The sequence below is a fragment of the Procambarus clarkii genome, chromosome 78 (genome assembly GCF_040958095.1).
Source record: "Procambarus clarkii isolate CNS0578487 chromosome 78, FALCON_Pclarkii_2.0, whole genome shotgun sequence".
Lineage (NCBI taxonomy): Eukaryota > Metazoa > Arthropoda > Malacostraca > Decapoda > Cambaridae > Procambarus > Procambarus clarkii.
The window spans coordinates 8,652,360-8,676,568 of record NC_091227.1 but is presented as its reverse complement, the minus strand read 5'-3'; the positions used below and the strand labels follow the sequence as shown (position 1 = coordinate 8,676,568).

Sequence of the window (24,209 nt, the reverse complement as noted above, 5' to 3'; positions counted from 1 at the left end):
GGTGGGGGGATAGTTGTGATGGGTAGGGAAGGTGTGGGGGGTGGTGGGGGGATAGTTGTGATGGGTAGGGAAGGTGTGGGGGGGTGGTGGGGGGATAGTTGTGATGGGTAGGGAAGGTGTGGGGGGATAGTTGTGATGGGTAGGGAAGGTGTGGGGATACTTGTCATAGGTGGGAATGTGGGGGATCGTTGTGATTATTTTTTCTGCTCTTGGTCATGATTACGTCCATTCATCCATCTGTCCGCCAACTCATCCATACTTCTATCCAACTATCTGTCTACCCATCCACTATCCAGATCACTTGCTGGTAATATTCCTGGCCAGCTTGACGTAGGTGCTGTAGGCGATATTTAACAAATCTCCCCCTTTGTTTATTCTTAATGAATAACGGATTATTCACAGTAAATACTCGACATATTCATAACAATTATTGGTCAGGAGTTACAGAAAAAACCTTTTATCTTAAACCGATTATTTTGTATTTGAATAATGTTTGTTAGCGCGGAACAAAATGAATTACTAATATGTAATACTATGTATCGATGTTGAGAGTCAGGGATTAGGTTAAAGTAGGATTACAGTGGAGGGGATTACACTAAAGCGGATTACACAATATGATGGCACAAGGGAAGGATTACACTAACAGGTTACAGTATAATGAAACAAGAGGAGGATTACACATAAGGGGATTGCAGGATATCATGAAAGGAGATTAAGGTTACAATGTAGAGTCTGGCACAAATACAGTCAGTGATGAGTCCCTGTAGGCTCCTGTATTTAAACATGAATGTCAATACACAGAGAAATCACATTAACGTGATGTATCAATGAACAAATCCGTTCATTTGTTCATGAATGTCAATGGCCGGTAGCCTCTGATAGTCCGTAAAATGCGATTCTGAATATATTAACTCGAAGGTAGATGAAAACACCGGTGAAATTACACACACAAATCACAATAGCCTGATATATCAAATGAACAACTCCACAAGGGCCTTAATCAAGCTTCGAACCTTCATCAGGGCCCTTGTGGATTTCTTCACTGGTGAAATCCCTGGAAACACAAACCGAAACTGTCTCTATTTTCCGCTTGTTACAACTTGTAATAAAGTTGTTACATCTTGGCTTAACGTGTTTATGACGTATTAGAACGTTGTTACAACTTGCTATATTGGTTGTTATAACTGGTTAGGAAGTGTTAAAACTTGTTCGAACGTTGTAGCAACGTCGTAGTTTCGGTGTGTGTTTGGTGAAATTGTTTACTTGTATAGTGAATGAAGATCTTCACATCAACAATCATGTATGCAAACAAGCAGAACGTCGCTTATTCTCCATCTTCTGACGTGTGGTTTGGTCATCAAGTATAGCAGTTTGTTTAACTGGCCAAGACGTGATTAATTCTGATCAATAGCCATTTGCCCCGAACCGGGTTTGTTGATTCCAATTTATCATTTCCTCAGTCTTACTTTGACTTAAGATATTGAATCAATTACTGGTTACCTTGATGATATATATTAGTGCATTTACGATAGTTTTAACCTATTGAGAAGTGACTTTGTTATGGAGTGGGAGACCCCCCCTAGTGTGTGCCATATTGTGTGGCTCGGGATGCTGCTGTTATCTCGTGTTTCTCGCATGTGCAAAATGCACAGTGACTCACAAGCTGGGGTATTTATGACAAAATATTATGACTGCAATGGGATTGGACCTGCGTCTCTGGGAGCCCCAGGTAGTGTGTCCTTTGGGAGTCCAGGGGCACAGTCTTGATCCCATTATGCGGGCTCAATATTGTCTAAAGCGGGGGATGTTGCGAAATATTGCCGGAACAACCTTAGACATCTTCAAGAGAAAACTAGATAGTTTTCTTCAAGAAAGTGCCGGACTAACCGGGCTGAGAAGGGGATATCCACTGCGGGCAACTCCCAACAACAGCCTGTTGGACCAAGCTGTCACAAGTCAAGGCCAAGCGGGCTTGGGGAGTAAAACAACTCCCAGAACCCCATCAAGCAGGTGGGCCAATGACGTGCATTGCGATACTTAAGTGTGTCCTTTAGGGTAAGGGGTTCTGATTACAGTGTGTCTGAGCTCACGTCGTCTCTGTATGGTAGTAGTCGCAGAACCTTTCCTGATTCTTATTCGTCCAGATATCTCGAGTGTCGTTCGTTCATTGGTCGATTGATTCAGGTAGCATCCTATTGGTGATTTGAACTCTGGCATTTCCGATCCCTTTGCTCTACTTGAAGTGAACGACATTAATCTAGGAAACAGACTGTCGTAAAAGAATGTTTAAAAGTACATATGAACAAATCCACAAGGGCCGTGACGAGGATTCGAACCTGCGTCCGGGAGCATCCCAGACACTGCCTTAATCGACTGAGCTACGACAGGGTTAAAAGGGTTGAAACCGAAGTTCTACTGAACTTACTGGATCCCGTAGCCTCTCCGAGGCACAAACCAGGCTTTTACACAACCTCCCCCCCCCCCTGCACCCGAGCTATGTCAACAGGCCGTTCTCCCTCTTCGCCCTTACATCATCACACACAGAGATCACACTAACGTGATGCATCAAATGAACAAATCCACATTTGTTCATTTGATGCATCACGTTAGTGTGATCTCTGTGTGTGTTTAAGTACATACATTTAAGAGGACACCCTGTTCTATACCAGACGGAGACGCTGAGATATAGTCACATACAGGTGTGACTACAGCATACAGGTGTGACTACAGCATACAGGTGTGACTACAGCGTACAGGTGTGGCTCGATAGGCTGGGGAGATATTATAGGCCTTTTAGGGCTCTGTAACACCATCCACTGGTCATAACCCCGTCCATTGGTCATAACCCCCATCCTCTCGTCATAATCCCAATACACTTGCAAATCCCTATACACTGGTCATAAACCCCATCCATTGGCTAACATGTCATTCAGTCGTTGGGTAATGTAACACTGTAGCTTATGCAAGAGAACAGCTTCCCCCCTCTTGTTTTCAGTTGCATAATTCCTAACCCGTGTGGTGCATACGCCCTGGCCCCGTGTATGTTGTATAGACACTTCTGTATGTTATACACACTACTTTTGTAACTGTATACTCGTGTATATTGTACACTTTGCTCCTACGTGATACACAATACTGTTTTAATATATTGGTGATTGTAGGGCGTATTGCGACCTTATGTCGTACACTCATGTATGATGCATACTCCTTCTGTTATGTATATTATGCCCCCTCTCCTCCCCAACAAGCCTAACACCCTCTGGTCTCCTGCAGGTGAGGGCGTGGACGCTGTAGCCAGGGTGCTGCTTCACCACCCACTGTAAGTACTCTACCCTCACCTCCCTTTGTGTGTGTGTGTGTGTGTGTGTGTGTGTGTGTGTGTGTTGGGATTCTCATCGCGGAATGAAATAAAAGTGGCATTTACCTGGTGTCTTACCGCCGCTCCCCGCCTAAACCAGGTTATGTTGGGGGATAAAGTTTTGTATTGCAATTAGCGTTTTGTAACGAGTTCCTTGACAGTGGTGGTGGTAAGGGGGTAGAGGGAGAGGGCTGAGAGTGGCAAAGGAAGGGGGGGGGAGGCCAGGGAGATGCCAGGGGAAGGAGAGGCCATGGTAGTGGGGAAAAGGAAGAAGAGGCCAAAAGAGAGGAACGAGTAATCCAGTAAGTGCCCAAACGATTTCCAGGCAGCCGCGATGGTGATCTTAAGTGAAGGAGGAGAAGTGATGGTAGTTGGACCGAGGGGACGGTAGCACCTAGGAGGAAGGAGGCGTGGTGGAGGCTGCGGTGGGTAAATACCTGCGGGTGTGAGTGCGTCACACTACACCCGTCATATGGTTATGGTTATCCGCTCATCGTCAAGTACGAAATGTTTGAAAAATAACTAGTTCGTAGCACGGCTTGTGTCACACGAAGCCATCTAAGCTATGGGGACAGGGTAAGCAGATTTGTTCACGAGGAAATACAAGAGGACATCGGCATCAGTTTTTCACCTGACGCCTATGTTCACCTAGCAGTAAATAGGTATCTGGGAGTTAGTTGTACGGACTGTATCCTGTGTGTGTGTGTGTGTGTGTATATATGTGTATCAGATATTTAGATAGAAATATAAGTAGTAAATGTGATAAGAGAAAGTAGGTCTGGAGTCAGTACATCAGACACCTGACGGTTAGGAAGGCGGGGCCCAAGAGCTAACAGCAAGGAGGAAACACACACCAACGAATGTAAATATATTACGGGTGTACATACTCTCACATCACCAGGCATATTTATAATATAAAATACAGCTTATAACAAAATATATCATTGGCATATACTGACGGCGTACACCACCTGGAGGACAACATCCACGTGAAGGTATTAATAATGGAGTTATACTTCATGATTACTTAACATGTGTGTACAAAGACTTGTTCTCTTGGATGGACTCCATGCAACGCCGCCCAGTGTTTACAAAAATTATTCATAATTTTACATCAAATGAGAAAAATATAGCGTTATGTAATTAGCATTTATTTAGTAAATATTTTGTATGGTGTTGGGAGAGGCACAGAGAGAGGAGGGGGGAATCAGTTGATTAAAAACGCTAGGAGCAGTACAAAGGGAATCGTGGTCACATGACGTCTAGGACACTGCACCATCTAGCTGGTGATGTCCCCACCTGTAGGTGGTGATGTCCCCACCTGTAGGTGGTGATATCCCCACCTGTAGGTGGTGATGTCCCAACCTCTAGCTGGTGATGTCCCCACCTGTAGGTGGTGATGTCCCCACCTGTAGGTGGTGATATCCCCACCTGTAGGTGGTGATGTCCCAACCTCTAGCTGGTGATGTCCCCACCTCCGGTAACTTGCTTCACTCAAGTTGGTACGTCAGATGCGTTGATAACATGAACTGGTTGTGCGCGCGCACATATTCCCTGCCAGCGGCCATTGTTTATATCCTGGCTTGATTTTATTGTCCCAACGCGATGAGAATTATGTGAGAGATTGTCAGAGTTGGGTACAGCAGGCGACTGCGCCTCTCTCTCCGCTGACGTCTGTACCTGGAGAGGGTTCTGGGAGTTCCTCTATTCCCCGAGCCCGCCCTGAAGCCAGGCTCGACTTGTGATAACTTGGTTCAACAGGCTGTTGCTTTAAGCTGCCCGCAGGCCCCACATCTCCACTACAGACTGGTTGGTCCGGCACGTCCCTATAATACAACTACCCCACCCTACCACGCCCTGCCACTACACACGCTACCACGCCCTGCCACTACACACGCTACCACGCCCTGCCACTACACACGCTACCACGCCCTGCCACTACACACGCTACCACGCCCTGCCACTACACACGCTACCACGCCCTGCCACTACACACGCTACCATGCCAGTGACATCATTACCACACGATACTAGTGATACCACTACACCACATCAATACCCTGCCTTAGTACAGTACAACACTACCACCCCGTACCTTAACAGAACAGCACCACACAAGTTATACATCTGTCCTGGCACTATACCTCTCCTGGCACTATACCTCTCCTGGCACTATACCTCTCCTGACACTACACCTCTCCTGGCACTATACCTCTCCTGGCACTATACCTCTCCTGGCACTATACCTCTCCTGACACTACACCTCTCCTGGCACTACACCTCTCCTGGCACTATACCTCTCCTGGCACTATACCTCTCCTGGCACTACACCTCTCCTGGCACTACACCTCTCCTGGCACTACACCTCTCCTGGCACTACACCTCTCCTGGCACTATACCTCTCCTGGCACTATACCTCTCCTGGCACTATACCTCTCCTGGCACTATACCTCTCCTGGCACTATACCTCTCCTGGCACTATACCTCTCCTGGCACTACACCTCTCCTGGCACTACACCTCTCCTGGCACTATACCTCTCCTGGCACTACACCTCTCCTGGCACTATACCTCTCCTGGCACTACACCTCTCCTGGCACTACACCTCTCCTGGCACTATACCTCTCCTGGCACTACACCTCTCCTGGCACTACACCTCTCCTGGCACTACACCTCTCCTGGCACTATACCTCTCCTGGCACTACACCTCTCCTGGCACTATACCTCTCCTGGCACTACACCTCTCCTGGCACTATACCTCTCCTGGCACTACACCTCTCCTGGCACTACACCTCTCCTGGCACTATACCTCTCCTGGCACTATACCTCTCCTGGCACTATACCTCTCCTGGCACTACACCTCTCCTGGCACTATACCTCTCCTGGCACTACACCTCTCCTGGCACTACACCTCTCCTGGCACTACACCTCTCCTGGCACTACACCTCTCCTGGCACTACACCTCTCCTGGCACTACACCTCTCCTGGCATTATACCTCTCCTGGCACTACACCTCTCCTGGCACTATACCACTTCTGGCACTACACCTCTCCTGGCACTACACCTCTCCTGGCACTATACCTCTCCTGGCACTATACCTCTCCTGGCACTATACCTCTCCTGGCACTATACCTCTCCTGGCACTACACCTCTCCTGGCACTATACCTCTCCTGGCACTACACCTCTCCTGGCACTATACCTCTCCTGGCACTACACCTCTCCTGGCACTATACCTCTCCTGGCACTACACCTCTCCTGGCACTACACCTCTCCTGGCACTACACCTCTCCTGGCACTACACCTCTCCTGGCATTATACCTCTCCTGGCACTACACCTCTCCTGGCACTATACCACTTCTGGCACTACACCTCTCCTGGCACTACACCTCTCCTGGCACTATACCTCTCCTGGCACTATACCTCTCCTGGCACTATACCTCTCCTGGCACTACACCTCTCCTGGCACTATACCTCTCCTGGCACTACACCTCTCCTGGCACTATACCTCTCCTGGCACTACACCTCTCCTGGCACTACACCTCTCCTGGCACTACACCTCTCCTGGCACTACACCTCTCCTGGCATTATACCTCTCCTGGCACTACACCTCTCCTGGCACTATACCTCTCCTGGCACTATACCTCTCCTGGCACTACACCTCTCCTGGCACTACACCTCTCCTGGCACTACACCTCTCCTGGCACTACACCTCTCCTGGCATTATACCTCTCCTGGCACTACACCTCTCCTGGCACTATACCACTTCTGGCACTACACCTCTCCTGGCACTACACCTCTCCTGGCACTATACCTCTCCTGGCACTATACCTCTCCTGGCACTATACCTCTCCTGGCACTATACCTCTCCTGGCACTACACCTCTCCTGGCACTATACCACTTCTGGCACTACACCTCTCCTGGCACTACACCTCTCCTGGCACTATACCTCTCCTGGCACTACACCTCTCCTGGCACTATACCTCTCCTGGCACTACACCTCTCCTGGCACTACACCTCTCCTGGCACTATACCACTTCTGGCACTACACCTCTCCTGGCACTACACCTCTCCTGGCACTACACCTCTCCTGGCACTACACCTCTCCTGGCACTATACCTCTCCTGGCACTACACCTCTCCTGGCACTATACCACTTCTGGCACTACACCTCTCCTGGCACTACACCTCTCCTGGCACTATACCTCTCCTGGCACTACACCTCTCCTGGCACTATACCTCTCCTGGCACTACACCTCTCCTGGCACTATACCTCTCCTGGCACTATACCTCTCCTGGCACTACACCTCTCCTGGCACTATACCTCTCCTGGCACTACACCTCTCCTGGCACTATACCTCTCCTGGCACTACACCTCTCCTGGCACTATACCTCTCCTGGCACTACACCTCTCCTGGCACTATACCACTTCTGGCACTACACCTCTCCTGGCACTACACCTCTCCTGGCACTATACCTCTCCTGGCACTATACCTCTCCTGGCACTACACCTCTCCTGGCACTATACCTCTCCTGGCACTATACCTCCTGGCACTACACCTCTCCTGGCACTATACCTCTCCTGGCACTACACCTCTCCTGGCACTATACCACTTCTGGCACTACACCTCTCCTGGCACTACACCTCTCCTGGCACTATACCTCTCCTGGCACTACACCTCTCCTGGCACTACACCTCTCCTGGCACTACACCTCTCCTGGCACTACACCTCTCCTGGCACTACACCTCTCCTGGCACTACACCTCTCCTGGCACTATACCTCTCCTGGCACTACACCTCTCCTAGGACAATACCTCTCCTGGCACTACACCTCTCCTGGCACTATACCTCTCCTGGCACTATACCTCTCCTGGCACTACACCTCTCCTGGCACTATACATCTCCTGGCACTATACCTCTCCTGGCACTATACCTCTCCTGGCACTATACCTCTCCTGGCACTACACCTCTCCTGGCACTACACCTCTCCTGGCACTACACCTCTCCTGGCACTACACCTCTCCTGGCACTACACCTCTCCTGGCACTACACCTCTCCTGGCACTACACCTCTCCTGGCACTACACCTCTCCTGGCACTACACCTCTCCTGGCACTACACCTCTCCTGGCACTATACCTCTCCTGGCACTACACCTCTCCTGGCACTATACCTCTCCTGGCACTACACCTCTCCTGGCACTATACCTCTCCTGGCACTAACACAACACAGAGGGGGAAAGCAAACGAGTTTAGAATTACAACTGGAAGGAATTACATTTTTGAGGTGGACTGTAGATAGTGAAAACAGACAGACAAACAAGCAAATACACAATGGTATGCATTCATTTCAAGATGCCAGATTGCAAGCGAGTGTTTGTTTGGTCAGGATATTGTAAGTGAGGTTTGTTGATGTTTGCCGGTGGGACAGGGAACTTTGTTGATGTTTGTATAGTATGCAGGGAGGTTTGTTGATGAAGGTAAGGTAATTATGAAGAAAAAACGACAAGCCACGATGACTAGAAGTTTACTGAGGTCGCAAATGCATCTGAGTGATGTGGATTGCTTGTGTGTGTGTGTGTGTACTCACCTAATTGTGCTTGCGGGGGTTGAGCTCTGGCTTTTTGGTCCCGCCCTGTGTGTGTGTGTGTGTGTGTGTGTGTGTGTGTGTGTGTGTGTGTGTGTGTGTGTGTGTGTGTGTGTGTGTGTGTGGATGTTGGGAGGGTAACTATCAGGAGAAAATGCCAAACCACTACGACTATATAGCACTTTGAAGGGGTCAGGATAAGGATTTGGATGGGACGGGGGGAAGGAATGGTGCCCAACCGTTTGGACGGTCGGGGATAGAACGCCGACCTGCATGAAGCGAGACCGTCGCTCTACCGTCCAGCCCAAGTGGATGTTGGGGCGTGTGGGAAGATACAAGTGAGAATGTGGATACATATATGAGGATACATCTCGATATATGCATGTTTCTTGGGTGCAAATTGATACCAAATTTGGATGGATGTTCACGATTGGATATTTAGCGAAAATTCAAATAGATGTGTAGTTGATTGGCATCTTGCAGGGTCGGCGTTGGAAGCTTAAAAATAAACAAGCAACAGTCGATTCATATTAGGTAAGTTTATATGTGAAAAATTAAGATAAATCTTCGACAATAGTGTAGACGAGGTGAACAGTTATGAAGGGCCAATAGGCCTGCTGCAGGGCCTCGCAAGGACCAGTACTGCAGTGCATTACAAGGGCGAGAAAGCATATTGCAGTGTTCCTTTCTTATCTTTCTGCACACATGATGATGATTCAAGTTACAATACAGTGTACTCTTGTGAGGGAGGTGGGCGCCCGCAGACTGTAGTACCTGAGGGTACAGGTGAGTACAGGAAGCTGGATAAGACACGACTGAATAACACCAGTGTGGTCACAAGGTACAGGGACCGTGTGACCTTGTGCGGGGTCACAAGGGCCCTGTACCTACCACCTACCCTCACCAACTCTCCACCTACCTACCACCTACCCTCACCAACTCTCCACCTACCTACCACCTACCCTCACCAACTCTCCACCTACCTACCACCTACCCTCACCAACTCCCCACCTACCTACCACCTACCCTCACCAACTCTCCACCTACCTACCGCCTACCCTCACCAACTCTCCACCTACCTACCACCTACCCTCACCAACTCTCCACCTACCTACCGCCGACCCTCACCAACTCTCCACCTACCTACCACCTACCCTCACCAACTCTCCACCTCTTCAGTGTAATCAAGCGTGAGATGGTAAGTGGTGCGCCTACATAAACAAGGGTGGTTGTGACCGCTGCTGGACTAAAAGAGCTTCTGACCGATGTGTTGAGGACGGGTGGACACGCCAGGAGTGCCGGCCTTCCTGCATCACGTCATATAACACTCCCACAAATCAAGACATAGTAACAATGCCTTGTCCCTTCTATCCCAGACTTTTTTTACCAGGAGTCCCAAGTTCGGCCGGCCGGGACCCGCTGCCGTCTCCAGTGGGAGCCGGATGTGCGTAGATCGTACTCCTCTGCTTTATTGAAATTCCTGGTTTGTCCTTGGCCGGATTTGAGGGTGGATGCTTGGTTAGGGGGAGGGCGGATGTTTGCTGTGTATTATGGTAGGAATCATGACTGTTGTGTATGTGACGCCGTCCCCCCCTAGTGTTGTGGAGCATGTGACGCCGTCCCCCCCTAGTGTTGTGGAGCGTGTGACGCCGTCCTCCCCCCCTAGTGTTGTGGAGCGTGTGACGCCGTCCTCCCCCCTAGTGTTGTGGAGCGTATGACGCCGTCCTCCCCCCCTAGTGTTGTGGAGCGTGTGACGCCGTCCCCCCCTAGTGTTGTGGAGCATGTGACGCCGTCCTCCCCCCCTAGTGTTGTGGAGCGTGTGACGCCGTCCCCCCTAGTGTTGTGGAGCATGTGACGCCGTCCCCCCCTAGTGTTGTGGAGCATGTGCGCCGTCCCCCCCTAGTGTTGTGGAGCATGTGACGCCGTCCCCCCTAGTGTTGTGGAGCATGTGACGCCGTCCCCCCTAGTGTTGTGGAGCATGTGACGCCGTCCCCCCCTAGTGTTGTGGAGCATGTGACGCCGTCTCCCCCTAGTGTTGTGGAGCATGTGACGCCGTCCCCCCCTAGTGTTGTGGAGCATGTGACGCCGTCCCCCCCTAGTGTTGTGGAGCATGTGACGCCGTCCCCCCCTAGTGTTGTGGAGCATCTGACGCCGTCCCCCCCCCCTAGTGTTGTGGAGCATGTGACGCCGTCCCCCCCTAGTGTTGTGGAGCATGTGACGCCGTCCCCCCCTAGTGTTGTGGAGCGTGTGACGCCGTCCCCCCCCCCCCCTAGTGTTGTGGAGCATGTGACGCCGTCCCCCCTAGTGTTGTGGAGCATGTGACGCCGTCCCCCCCTAGTGTTGTGGAGCATGTGACGCCGTCCCCCCCCTAGTGTTGTGGAGCATGTGACGCCGTCCCCCCCTAGTGTTGTGGAGCATGTGACGCCGTCCCCCCCCCTAGTGTTGTGGAGCGTGTGACGCCGTCCCCCCCTAGTGTTGTGGAGCGTGTGACGCCGTCCCCCCCTAGTGTTGTGGAGCATGTGACGCCGTCCCCCCCTAGTGTTGTGGAGCATGTGACGCCGTCCCCCCCTAGTGTTGTGGAGCATGTGACGCCGTCTCCCCCTAGTGTTGTGGAGCATGTGACGCCGTCCCCCCCTAGTGTTGTGGAGCGTGTGACGCCGTCCCCCCCTAGTGTTGTGGAGCATGTGACGCCGTCCCCCCCTAGTGTTGTGGAGCGTGTGACGCCGTCACTGTATTATGTAATCACGCCCATACAACCCGTCACGTATGTATATGTATGGGTATAAAGCATATATGGAAGCTGATCAGAATTACATTTCACCTTTGTGAATGTACATTAATGACACTGTAAAAGACACATCTAATACTTTATGTAGGGCATACGTAAATCTGTGTATCTATGTATTTACGTATGTAGGTTAGCTTAGCATTTTAAAAGCACCGAATCACCTTCTGTGGTTGAGTGTTCAATAAACCCTTGAACTATATGTTTAACACTTCTCTAACCCTGTCCATGGAGGACAGAAGAAAATGTATATATGCTGGTTAGCATTGTAAATGTGTGGCCACGTCTGTGGTAGAAAATAATAATAATAAAAAAAAAAAAAAAAAAAAAACTCAGTTAAGGCGTAACAGTAATGACTAGATTACGACGTGACGCTAATGTTAACCGGTCACGCGACTGTTACGGCAGCCACGCTTTTTATTATAGGTAATTATCCCCCTTTTTTATTAGATTTATAAAAATATAATAATTATATAAGGGGGTATCACCTCTGGGTGCGTTTGTTGGGACCCTTGACCAAGAAGACGACGATTTGCAGCATCCGGGGGAGTCTTGTGGGGCACCCGGGTACACGCACATATACTTGTAATGTATTTTACAAAACGTGTTCGAAATTTCCAGCTACAGTCATGCATTTTTCTGTCAGTTGAGTCATTCCTATAATATTATCAATAATAACTACACTGAAGTATATATAATCACTCTAGTTTACAAAATGCATGTTCGTGCATTATAGATGTACAAATGAACATTGCAGAAATTTTACAAAATATTATACACAGGTAGAAAATAATACAATATTACAACTACAGCAATGATGATGATAAATTCCTATAATAAATACGTAAATTCCTAGGTACAACTAGGTGAGTACACACACACACACACACACACACACACACACACACACACACACACACACACACACACACACACACACACACACACACACTCTCACACACACACACACACACACACACAAAGCTAATTTCAGGTTGAAATGCACTTGAAATTTTCACGTTGAAATGTTAACGGATTTACAACGCCAGGATTTGGTTCTCAATTAAAACTCGAGAAGCCATTTGGGATACGCATGAAATTGAGAAAAAGTTAAATTAGGCTTTGTTGGAGAAATTGTCATTGTAAATGGAATTATATGCTAAAGCAACATTGTTTATTTCCCCGGGGCTTGTTCCCGGCACAAAACTAGTCCAGAAACTTCAATCAGTTAAGTCGTGTGTGTGTGTACTCACCTATTTGTACTCACCTTTTTGGGCTTGCGGGGGTTGAGCTTTGGCACTTTGGTCCCGCCTCTCAACTGTCAATCAACTGGTGTACAAATTCCTGAGCCTACTGGGCTTTATCATATCTACATTTAAAACTGTGTATGGAGTCAGCCTCCATCACATCACTGCCTAATGCATTCCATCCGTTAACTACTCTGACACTGAAAAAGTTCCTTCTAACGTCTCTGTGGCTCATGTGGGTACTCAGTTTCCATCTGTGTCCCCTTGTTCGCGTCCCACCAGTGTTGAATAGTTTATCCTTGTTTACCCGGTCGATTCTCCTAAGGATTTTGTAGGTTGTGATCATGTCTCCCCTTACTCTTCTGTCTTCCAGTGTCGTAAAGTGCATTTCCCGCAGCCTTTCCTCGTAACTGATGCCTCTTAGTTCTGGGACTAGTCTAGTGGCATACCTTTGGACTTTTTCCAGCTTCGTCTTGTGCTTGACAAGGTACGGGTTCCATGCTGGGGCCGCATACTCCAGGATTGGTCTTACATATGTGGTGTACAAGATTCTGAATGATTCCTTACACAGGCTCCTGAATGCTGTTCTGATGTTAGCCAGCTTCGCATATGCCGCAGACGTTATTCTTTTTATGTGGGCTTCAGGAGACAGGTTTGGTGTTAAATCAACTCCTAGATCTTTCTCTCTGTCCGTTTCATTAAGTACTTCATTTCCTATTATGTATCCTGTATCTGGCCTCTTGTTTCCACTGCCTAGTTTCATTACTTTGCATTTACTCAGGTTGAACTTCAACAGCCATTTGTTGGACCATTCACTCAGTCTGTCTAGGTCATCTTGTAGCCTCCTACTATCATCCTCAGTTTCATTCCTCATAATTTTTGCATCATCGGCAAACATTGAGAGAAACGATTCTATACCCTCTGGGAGATCATATACATATATCAGAAACAGTATAGGTCCAAGGACTGACCCCAGCGGGACTCCACTCGTAACGTCTCGCCATACTGAGACCTCAAACTGACTCGTTGTCTCCTGTTGCTTAGGTACTCCTTTATCCAATGAAGTACCTTCCCTTTTACTCCAGCCTGCATCTCCAGCTTTTTCACTAGCCTCTTGTGTGGCACTGTATCAAAGGCTTTCTGACAATCCAAAAATATGCAGTCTGCCCACCCTTCTCTTTCTTGCCTTATTTTTTTTCTGTGTGTGTGTGAGGGGGGGTTTGTTTATGTGTGTGAGAGGGGGGGGGTTGTGTGTGTGTGTGCGTGCTCACCTATTTGTCCCTGCAGGATCGAACATTATCTCCAGGACCTCGCTTTTCCATCTGCCAGTTGTCTAATGCAATGACTCCTGACCTACTTCCCTATCATATCTATTTTTTAAATCATGAATGGAGTTTGCTTGTACAATCTGCTCCTTTAGTTCCTTCCGTTTTCCTACTACTCTTACGCTAATAGAATTAAAGCTTTCTAACATCTCTATGACTGATTTGAGTCTCAAGCTCCCAGCCATGTCCTTTTGTACTATTGGTATTCATTGTGAACATTTACTCATTCTCCACTTCGTCAATTCCTCTAGGTATTCTATACGTCTCTACTATGTCCCCCCCCCCTGTCCTCATCTTTTCTAGCGTCGTCAGGTTTAGTTCTTTCAATCTCTCTTCATCTTCCATATCTCGTAACTCTGGGACGAACCTTGTTAAACCTTCTGAATCTTTTAGAGTTCCTTTGTGTGTTTCTCTACTCGGATGCCCCGCGATGGGGCAGCATACTTTAAAACTCGTCTCACGTAGGTGGTGTACAGGCATCTAAATGCTTTCTTACTTAAGTTCCTGAATGATTTTCTGCTAGTGTAGAGTATGCTGCTGACGTTATCCTATTTATATGAGCCTCCGGAGTTAGGTTATGTCCACTTCCAGGTCTTTTTGTCTAGTAGTTGTAGGGAAGTAGTTCCCTCTTCATTGTGTACTGTTTTTCTCATTTCCACCACCTTACAATTGGTAGTGTTGAACTCCAGTAGCCATTTCTCGGACCAATTTTGCAGCTTAAGTCGTCGTGGAGAATCTTACAATCCTCAGTCACAAGTCTTCTCATTAGCTTCGCCTTGTCTGCAAACATCGTGTGTGTGTGTGTGGGAGAGGAGGGGGGGGTGTGTGTGTGTGGGAGAGGGGGGGTGTGTGTGTGTGTGTGTGGGAGAGGGGGGGGGGTGTACACAAGGCATTACACCTCAATATGAGCCGCAATTCGTAGTAATTCGTTAAAGATAAAAGAAAAATAAGAGAAAATACTGACTTTAGAAGTCTCTCCACCTGGCTTCTCTTCCCTTCTTTCACCGTCACACAAATAATCGTTACTTTTTTCCTTCACTTTCTTTTTGTAATCGAATTCGCTGCTTTTGGGTCAGTTTTTATTATGGGGATTTTCCCGTTCTTTAAATTACGTTTCTTGTGTCTTTATAAACGTCTGAGAATTGAGTCTTGCCAGATAAGAGGATGAATATGATAATTGAACAGGAAAGGGAATGGTTGGGGGCAAGGGGAGGGCGTTGGAGGCAAAGGGAGGGCGGTGGGGGCAAGGGGAGGGCGGGTGGGGGCAAGGGGAGGGCGGTGGAGGCAAGGAGAGGGTGGTGGGGGCAAGGGAAGGAATACGTGGAAGTAATGAGACGAGGGTTATTGTGTGTGACGAGGGGAAGGGAGAGACGAGAGGGGAGGGGGTGCAGAATATAAGGGTAGGGGTGCAGAATATAAGGGTAGGGGCAGAATGGTAGGGGGAGAGCTTGAAATAGGCTAGAGATAGTATAAGTGTTAAGGTGACTAGGGAGGGAATGATCTTCCATATACCTGTGGCCGACTCCTAAACTCTTCTCAAGCCGTCAAGGGTACTTCTTTATCCCCCTGTTAGCAGCTCCAACCCCACACCTCAGGCGCCAGATTCACGAAGCAGTTACGCAAACACTTGCTAAGCTGTACATCTTTTCTCAATGTTTGGTGGCTCCGTTTCCAATTATTAAACAGTTAATAAGCTCCGAAGCACCAGGAGGCTGCTTATAACAATAACAACAGTTGATTGGCAAGTTTTCATGCTTGTAAACTGTTTAATAAATGTAACCAAAGCCGTCAAAGATTGAGGAAAGATGTACACGTTCGTAAGTACTTGCGTAACTGCTTTGTGAATCTGGCCCTAGGTTATCCTTCCCCTACAGGCATCTCCCTCCCTCACTGCCCAACAACACCCCTTTCTCTCACCCCTTCTTCCCCGGGATGCCTAGAACCCCCCCTGTCTAACACTAAGCAATAGACAATAGTCTAGGACAAGCAAGGACAAGCACTAAGCAAGGACAATAGTCCAGCTGTGAGGCCGCGACTGTCTCGGCGCCTGGACACCGTCACTACGGCTACATGTAATCTATCCCCGTCCTTGATTGACGTTCCTCCTGCCCGTCACCTGAGTTCAGATAATCTGTCCACAAGTGTATAATTTGGTAACTTACCTTCATCAATAGTCATTGTCAAATTTCTCCCTCTTTTAAATATTTTTATTTGGCCAAATTCTTTAATATTCCCTTAAAAGCAGAGTTTAGCTGCAAGATGGTGAGTCAGTTCTCCTTAACTCTGACTAATAATATTGGTTATCAGTATTGCAAGACTGAAGCTGGTCATGTAATGACCAAAGAGGAATTTTTAAACTAATTCATTTTCTTGTAATGAAAAGTAATTATAACCCACTAAACACATGGGATATGACCATGTCAGTAACTGTGCATGACCTGCATGGATAATAATTAACCTAATTAACATTGACCACCTCGATCATTAACCCTTGGCGGAGGGTAGAACACAAGCATGGAACAGTGTTATGGCAGTTTATTGTTCTTCAAGATGCTTTACTGTGTCCTCTCACCATGTGTTAGTTGCCCTAACTCTCTCCCTCTACGGCAATATTAACTGAATAAAATATTTAGAATATTTGGACCACTAATAATATCCTAAATACTGTATTACTTGGACCACTATTAACAAGTATTATCTAGGGACCTTAACCCTCTTGCCTGAGTCTCCGTGAACATTGTCACATAGATCCAATAGACCTCTTCACCGTGACACCATTTTTATTTATGGCTTTCATCAGACCTTTAATAAAATACAATGTTAGTACATGCTATTAATTACGTTTGTCTTGTCATCGTATTGACGTCTGTGAACACCCTAATGCCATTTCCACTATTTCTGTGGTGGACTGTGAACACCCATTTCTGCTATCAGTCGAGTTGTGAACATTTTCTAAATTTTAGTCTTATTCTTAGACACTGAAACGTGCCTATCCAACTCCTTAGACTTTATATTGCCGTCTAAATATGTCCTGCGAGATATAACCGATCATAATGAGACAGACATTGCAGCCAAATTAACGTGTAACAAAGATAAAGTTGAATTAGACCTAGGTATCCCCATTTCTGCTGTCAAAACTACATTGTTCCAAACACTCAAGTTTGATAGGAAAGAAATTATTGACTCCCAACGACCTGAAAGCACCAGTATAAAAAGCTACAATTTGTTCAGATCTGAAACCTATATTTATGGACTTGTGGCAACAGGTGACGGATCTCCCAATCCTGAGCACTCCAGGTGCAAACTCTGTGAGCAGGAACTGCGGCATGATCTCCCACACTACATCACCGAATGCCCAGTTATCAGACTTTTCAGGCCAGTTGGCATGAGGTACCTGAAGCTTTGCAATTACTTTATTCACTCTCTTGTTCTTGATGACATCCTCATAATGCACCCAGAGTCTATCAGCGCAGACTACTGATCACATGTCTCTGTATGACTAACCATCCTGTGTGATGGGGATTTTAGCATCGCGTAGCCTTTTGACACACTGTTCTCCCCTTCATATAGTCTAGGGTAGCTGCACAAATGCAGATGTACATAAATGTGTTAATAAAAAAAATGACCTGCGAGATGGGTATTTCTCAAGTATCACATACTATGTAACTCTTCCTATAGTCTTGGGTGGCTGATGCAGCTGTACCAAAGTACAGTATGCTAACAACAAATATGCTTGCATAGACCCACAATAAAAACGTCATTGGATGTGGGTATATCAGAGTTTTGGCTTACATGACAAGTGGGGCAAAAGGAAATACGACGAGCATAGGAAATATTTCTCGCAGCCTAACCTGAGACCAAGCTCTCCTGGTGACCAGCCCGAGACCAGGCTCTCCTGGTGACCAGCCCGAGACCAGGCTCTCCTGGTGACCAGCCCGAGACCAGGCTCTCCTGGTGACCAGCCCGAGACCAGGCTCTCCTGGTGACCAGCCCGAGACCAGGCTCTCCTAGTAACCAGCCACGATATTTTTACTTGCGGCCCATAAACCCAAAGAGCCACTAGGAGTCTCCCAACCCGTTCTCGCAAATTTAATAAGTCAATATTGACTTATTAAATATGTGCATAGGTGACATACTTAACATAATAGATGCCCTTAAAAAGATTCATAGAAAACACCGACCTTACCTAACCTTGTTAGTATCTTAAGATAAGCATCTTATAGCTTCATAATTACAATTATTACCTAACCTATAATAGGTATAGGTTAAGTAATAATTGTAATTACGAAGCAATAAGATGCTTATCTTAACATACTAACAAGGTTAGGTATGGTCGGTGTTTTCTATGAATCTTTTTAAGGGTATCTATTATGTTAAGTATATCACCTATGCACGTAGTTAATAAGTCAATATTGACTTTACGAATTTGCGAGAACGGGTTGGAGTCTCCAGCTCACTCTTGGAAGAGCCTGGAACTCCACCTCCTCCTATGTGTGAATTCGCTATCTCTGGCTCTGCTTGTTCTCCACACTCGCAAACTCGTAACCTGGACAGGAACGTCGTAGCCTGAACAGGGACGTCGTAGCCTGAACAGGGACGTCGTAGACTGAATAGGGACGTCGTAGCCTGAATAGGGACGTCGTAGCCTGAATAGGGACGCCGCGACGGACCTGAATACAGACGCCGCGACGGACCTGAATACAGACGCCGCGACGGACCTGAATACGGACGCGCCAAGCCTGCAGAGGGTAATAGTAGCATGAATAAACTAACCCTAGAGAAGTTAGCGTGGCCTGCGTCATTAAAACTTAACACGCCACAAAATATTTTTGTTACCCCCGCCAAGTATTCCTCCATGCTCGTTTTCTTAATTAGATTAGTTAGAACTAAATGATTACATGTGCTTGCTGTAATGTGGTGGTAGCTACCTGGAATTTACCTGGAGGTTATTGCTAGGGTTTGCGTGAAGTGGATCAGTGAAATATATATATATATATATAGTGTCGCTGTTCAGAGGGGAAATGCGTGTTGTATCTTGGGTACGCACCCGACCCCCGAGGAACTGGACGAGGTCTTCGAACACTGATTGGTATATTGTTATATTGTTATATAAGTGTGTGTTTTCTGTAAACTGTAACATTGCAATAAAATCAAATAAAAAAAAAAAAATAATAGGGGTGGTAGGAGAGGAAAAGATTAAAGTATTCAGTGAGAATCCACAAGGTCTTCTCTGAACACTATTTATTTTCTTCTTCGAGGATGTGGGTCCCTTTAATTAAACCAGTGGTGGTACCCCTATATATATATATATATATATATATATATATATATATATATATATATATATATATATATATATATATATATATATATATATATATAAAATTTATTTATTTATATATATAATGTGTGTGTGTTTTATATTTTGTATTTTATATATACAAAATATGTATTTTATTTCTCCATCTTTAAAAAAGAAAAACTTTACACTATGTCAGAAAACAGGACCCAACACTCCCACACAACACAGCCCCAACACTCCCACACAACACAGCCCCAACACTCCCACACAACACAGCCCCAACACTCCCACACAACACAGCCTCAACACTCCCACACAACACAGCCCCAACACTCCCACACAACACAGCCTCAACACTCCCACACAACACAGCCTCAACACTCCCACACAACACAGCCTCAACACTCCCACACAACACAGCCTCAACACTCCCACACAACACAGCCTCAACACTCCCACACAACACAGCCTCAACACTCCCACACAACACAGCCCCAACACTCCCACACAACACAGCCTCAACACTCCCACACAACACAGCCTCAACACTCCCACACAACACAGCCTCAACACTCCCACACAACACAGCCTCAACACTCCCACACAACGCAGCCCCAACACTCCCACACAACACAGCCTCAACACTCCCACACAACACAGCCTCAACACTCCCACACACAACACAGCCTCAACACTCCCACACAACACAGCTCCAACACTCCCACACAACACAGCCCCAACACTCCCACACAACACAGCCTCAACACTCCCACACAACACAGCCTCAACACTCCCACACAACACAGCCCCAACACTCCCACACAACACAGCCTCAACACTCCCACACAACACAGCCTCAACACTCCCACACAACACAGCCTCAACACTCCCACACAACACAGCTCCAACACTCCCACACAACACAGCCTCAACACTCCCACACAACACAGCCCCAACACTCCCACACAACACAGCCCCAACACTCCCACACAACACAGCCCCAACACTCCCACACAACACAGCCCCAACACTCCCACACAACACAGCCCCAACACTCCCACACAACACAGCCTCAACACTCCCACACAACACAGCCTCAACACTCCCACACAACACAGCCCCAACACTCCCACACAACACAGCCCCAACACTCCCACACAACACAGCCCCAACACTCCCACACAACACAGCCTCAACATTTCCACACAACACAGCCTCAACATTCCCACACAACACAGCCTCAACACTCCCACACAACACAGCCTCAACACTCCCACACAACACAGCCCCAACACTCCCACACAACACAGCCTCAACACTCCCACACAACACAGCCTCAACACTCCCACACAACACAGCCTCAACACTCCCACACAACACAGCCTCAACACTCCCACACAACACAGCCTCAACACTCCCACACAACACAGCCTCAACACTCCCACACAACACAGCCTCAACACTCCCACACAACACAGCCTCAACACTCCCACACAACACAGCCTCAACACTCCCACACAACACAGCCTCAACACTCCCACACAACACAGCCTCAACACTCCCACACAACACAGCCTCAACACTCCCACACAACACAGCCTCAACACTCCCACACAACACAGCTCCAACACTCCCACACAACACAGCTCCAACACTCCCACACAACACAACTACGTACCTCGTCTGGCAAAGTCCTTCAACAAAGCCTCTTAGATATGCCGACTTTGGCCAAGAAAAACACTTGCTAGCCTCAGAAATTCCAGCGTGTCTCACAGCTTCTCCATCCTGTTTTCTGCAACACTGAGAGCAGGAGGAAGACAACAGTGCTAGAGCAAGAGGAAGACAACACGGGTTATATATATAACGAATATTATTATTATATATATATATATATATATATATATATATATATATATATATATATATATATATATATAAAGTTAAGATCTGCCCCGAGATGTAAGATGGCTTACATCTCGGCATTCCCACCAAGCTACCGGCCAGTATAGACAGGTTTCTGTCATAGTTACTATGTTACTTCCATAGACAGGATATACGGAAGAAAATGCCGGATAGAACCAGTGAAGAGCAGAAGTGCCATAGGCACAGTCAGAGAACACTGTATAAACATCAGAGGTCCACGGTTGTTCAACACCCTCCCAGCGACCGGGCTGTGGTGGGTATGTGGGCCGCTCCAAGCAACAACCTGTTGGACCAAACTCTCACAAGTCAATCCTGGCCTCGAGCCGGGCTTGGGGAGCAAATGAAGCACGGAGCATGTCTTACCACTGCGCCAGGCGCAGTGGTAAGACACTCGCCTGGCGTTTCGCAAGCGCTATGGCTTGGGTTCGAATCCTGGCCGGGGAGGATTAACTGGGCACCAATCCTTAACTGTAGCCTCTGTTCACTCAGCAGTGAATGGATACCTGGTTATTAAACGATTCGGCGGGGTCGTATTCCGGGGAAATTAGGATTAATGACCTGCCCGAAACGTTACGCGTGCCAGTGGCTTTACGAGAATGTAAACTCTTGTATGAACTCCCAGAACCCTATCAACCAGGTACTGTAAGTGTTCCTCAAGCCTTCAAGCTCCCTTCAGCACACTACCCCTACCTTCCATGGCGCATGATATCCTTCCCTCAACCCTCCACACAATATTCTTCATCCCTACAGAGAGGATTGGAAAGGGGTCGCTGGACCGCGAGGAGAGAGGGAGGGAGGGGGTCCAGGACAGCGAGAGGGAGGGGGCGTTGGACAGCGAGAGGGAGAGGGAGGGGGCGCTGGACAGAGGGGGGGAGGGAGGGGGCGCTGGACAGGGAGGGGACGCTGGACAGGGAGGGGACGCTGGACAGGGAGGGGGAGAGGGAGGGGGCGCTGGACAGAGAGGGGGAGAGGGAGGGGGCGCTGGACAGAGAGGGGGAGAGGGAGGGGGCGCAGGACAGGGAGGGGGTGCTGGACAGGGAGGGGGTGCTGGACAGGGAGGGGGAGAGGGAGGGGGCGCTGGACAGAGAGGGGGAGAGGGAGGGGGCGCTGGACAGGGAAGGGGAGCTGGACAGGGAGGGGGAGAGGGAGGGGGCGCTGGACAGAGGGGATGAGAGGGATGGGGCGCTGGACAGGGAGGGAGGGGAGGGCCGTTGGACAGGGAATTCATTACACCGATCAAACTTCACCAGGAATGTAATATTATGCTGCGATAGGGGACCCGGACACCGCTTTCTGCGCCACACAAATTTACGACCTCGGAAAAAAGTGAAGGAAGATGATAAAATCGGGCGAACACATTTTTGTGGTGGGGACAGCCGAGAGGGGCGGGTGTGTGGGGCACGTGTGTGGCGTAGTGGGGCAGGTGTGGGGCGGGTGTGTGGCGTAGTGGGGCGGGTGTGTGGCGTAGTGGGGTAAGTGTGTGGCGTAGTAGGGCGGGTGTGTGGCGTAGTGGGGCGGGTGTGGGGCGGGTGTGTGGCGTAGTGGGGCGGGTGTGTGGCGTAGTGGGGCGGGTGTGTGGCGTAGTGGGGTGGGTGTGTGGCGTAGTGGGGCGGGTGTGTGGCGTAGTGGGGTGGGTGTGTGGCGTAGTGGGGCGGGTGTGTGGCGTAGTGGGGCGGGTGTGTGGCGTAGTGGGGCGGGTGTGTGGCGTGGTGGGGCGGGTGTGTGGCGTAGTGGGGCGGGTGTGTGGCGTAGTGGGGCGGGTGTGTGGCGTAGTGGGGCGGGTGTGTGGCGTAGTGGGGCGGGTGTGTGGCGTAGTGGGGCGGTGTGTGTGGCGTAGTGGGGCGGGTGTGTGGCGTAGTGGGGCGGGTGTGTGGCGTAGTGGGGCGGTGTGTGTGGCGTGGTGGGGCGGATGTGTGGCGTGGTGGGGCGGATGTGTGGCGTGGTGGGGCGGATGTGTGGCGTATTGGGGCGGGTGTGTGGCGTATTGGGGCGGGTGTGTGGCGTGGTGGGGCGGGTGTGTGGCGTGGTGGGGCGGGTGTGTGGCGTATTGGGGCGGGTGTGTGGCGTATTGGGGCGGGTGTGTGGCGTATTGGGGCGGGTGTGTGGCGTATTGGGGCGGGTGTGTGGCGTAGTGGGGCGGGTGTGTGGCGTATTGGGGCGGGTGTGTGTGTGGCGTATTGGAGCAGGTGTGTGTGTGTGTGGCGTATTGGAGCAGGTGTGTATGTGTGTGTGGCGTATTGGAGCAGGTGTGTGTGTGTGGCGTATTGGAGCAGGTGTGTGTGTGTGTGTGTGTGGCGTATTGGAGCAGGTGTGTGTGTGAGCGCATTGGAGCAGGTGTGTGTGTGTGTGTGTGTGGCATAGTGGAGCAGGTGTGTGTGTGTGTGGCATAGTGGAGCAGGTGTGTGTGTGTGTGGCATAGTGGAGCAGGTGTGTGTGTGTGTGGCATAGTGGAGCAGGTGTGTGTGTGTGTGGCATAGTGGAGCAGGTGTGTGTGTGTGTGGCATAGTGGAGCAGGTGTGTGTGTGTGTGTGGCATAGTGGAGCAGGTGTGTGTTTGTGTGGCATAGTGGAACAGGTGTGTGTGTGTGGCATAGTGGAGCAGGTGTGTGTGTGTGTGTGTGGCATAGTGGAGCAGGTGTGTGTGTGTGTGTGTGTGTGTGTGTGTGTGGCATAGTGGAGCAGGTGTGTG

The 24,209-nt window shown here is 48.9% G+C and overlaps 2 protein-coding genes across 2 annotated transcripts in view; both read left to right on the top strand.

The window, feature by feature from the left end:
- The window catches only part of LOC123746157 (leucine-rich repeat neuronal protein 2), a 581,329-nt gene that overhangs the window by 485,415 nt on the left and 71,705 nt on the right, over positions 1-24,209 (top strand). Inside the window, exon 4 of the mRNA XM_069314051.1 lies at positions 3,274-3,319. The gene's annotated coding sequence lies outside the window, so the exon portion shown is untranslated. The remainder of the gene's footprint in view (positions 1-3,273; positions 3,320-24,209) is intronic.
- The window catches only part of LOC138357437 (mucin-2-like), a 52,880-nt gene that overhangs the window by 1,139 nt on the left and 27,532 nt on the right, over positions 1-24,209 (top strand). The window contains exons 2-3 of the mRNA XM_069314289.1: positions 9,781-10,137; positions 17,563-17,671. Coding sequence (XP_069170390.1) covers positions 9,781-10,137; positions 17,563-17,671 — 466 coding nt within the window. The remainder of the gene's footprint in view (positions 1-9,780; positions 10,138-17,562; positions 17,672-24,209) is intronic.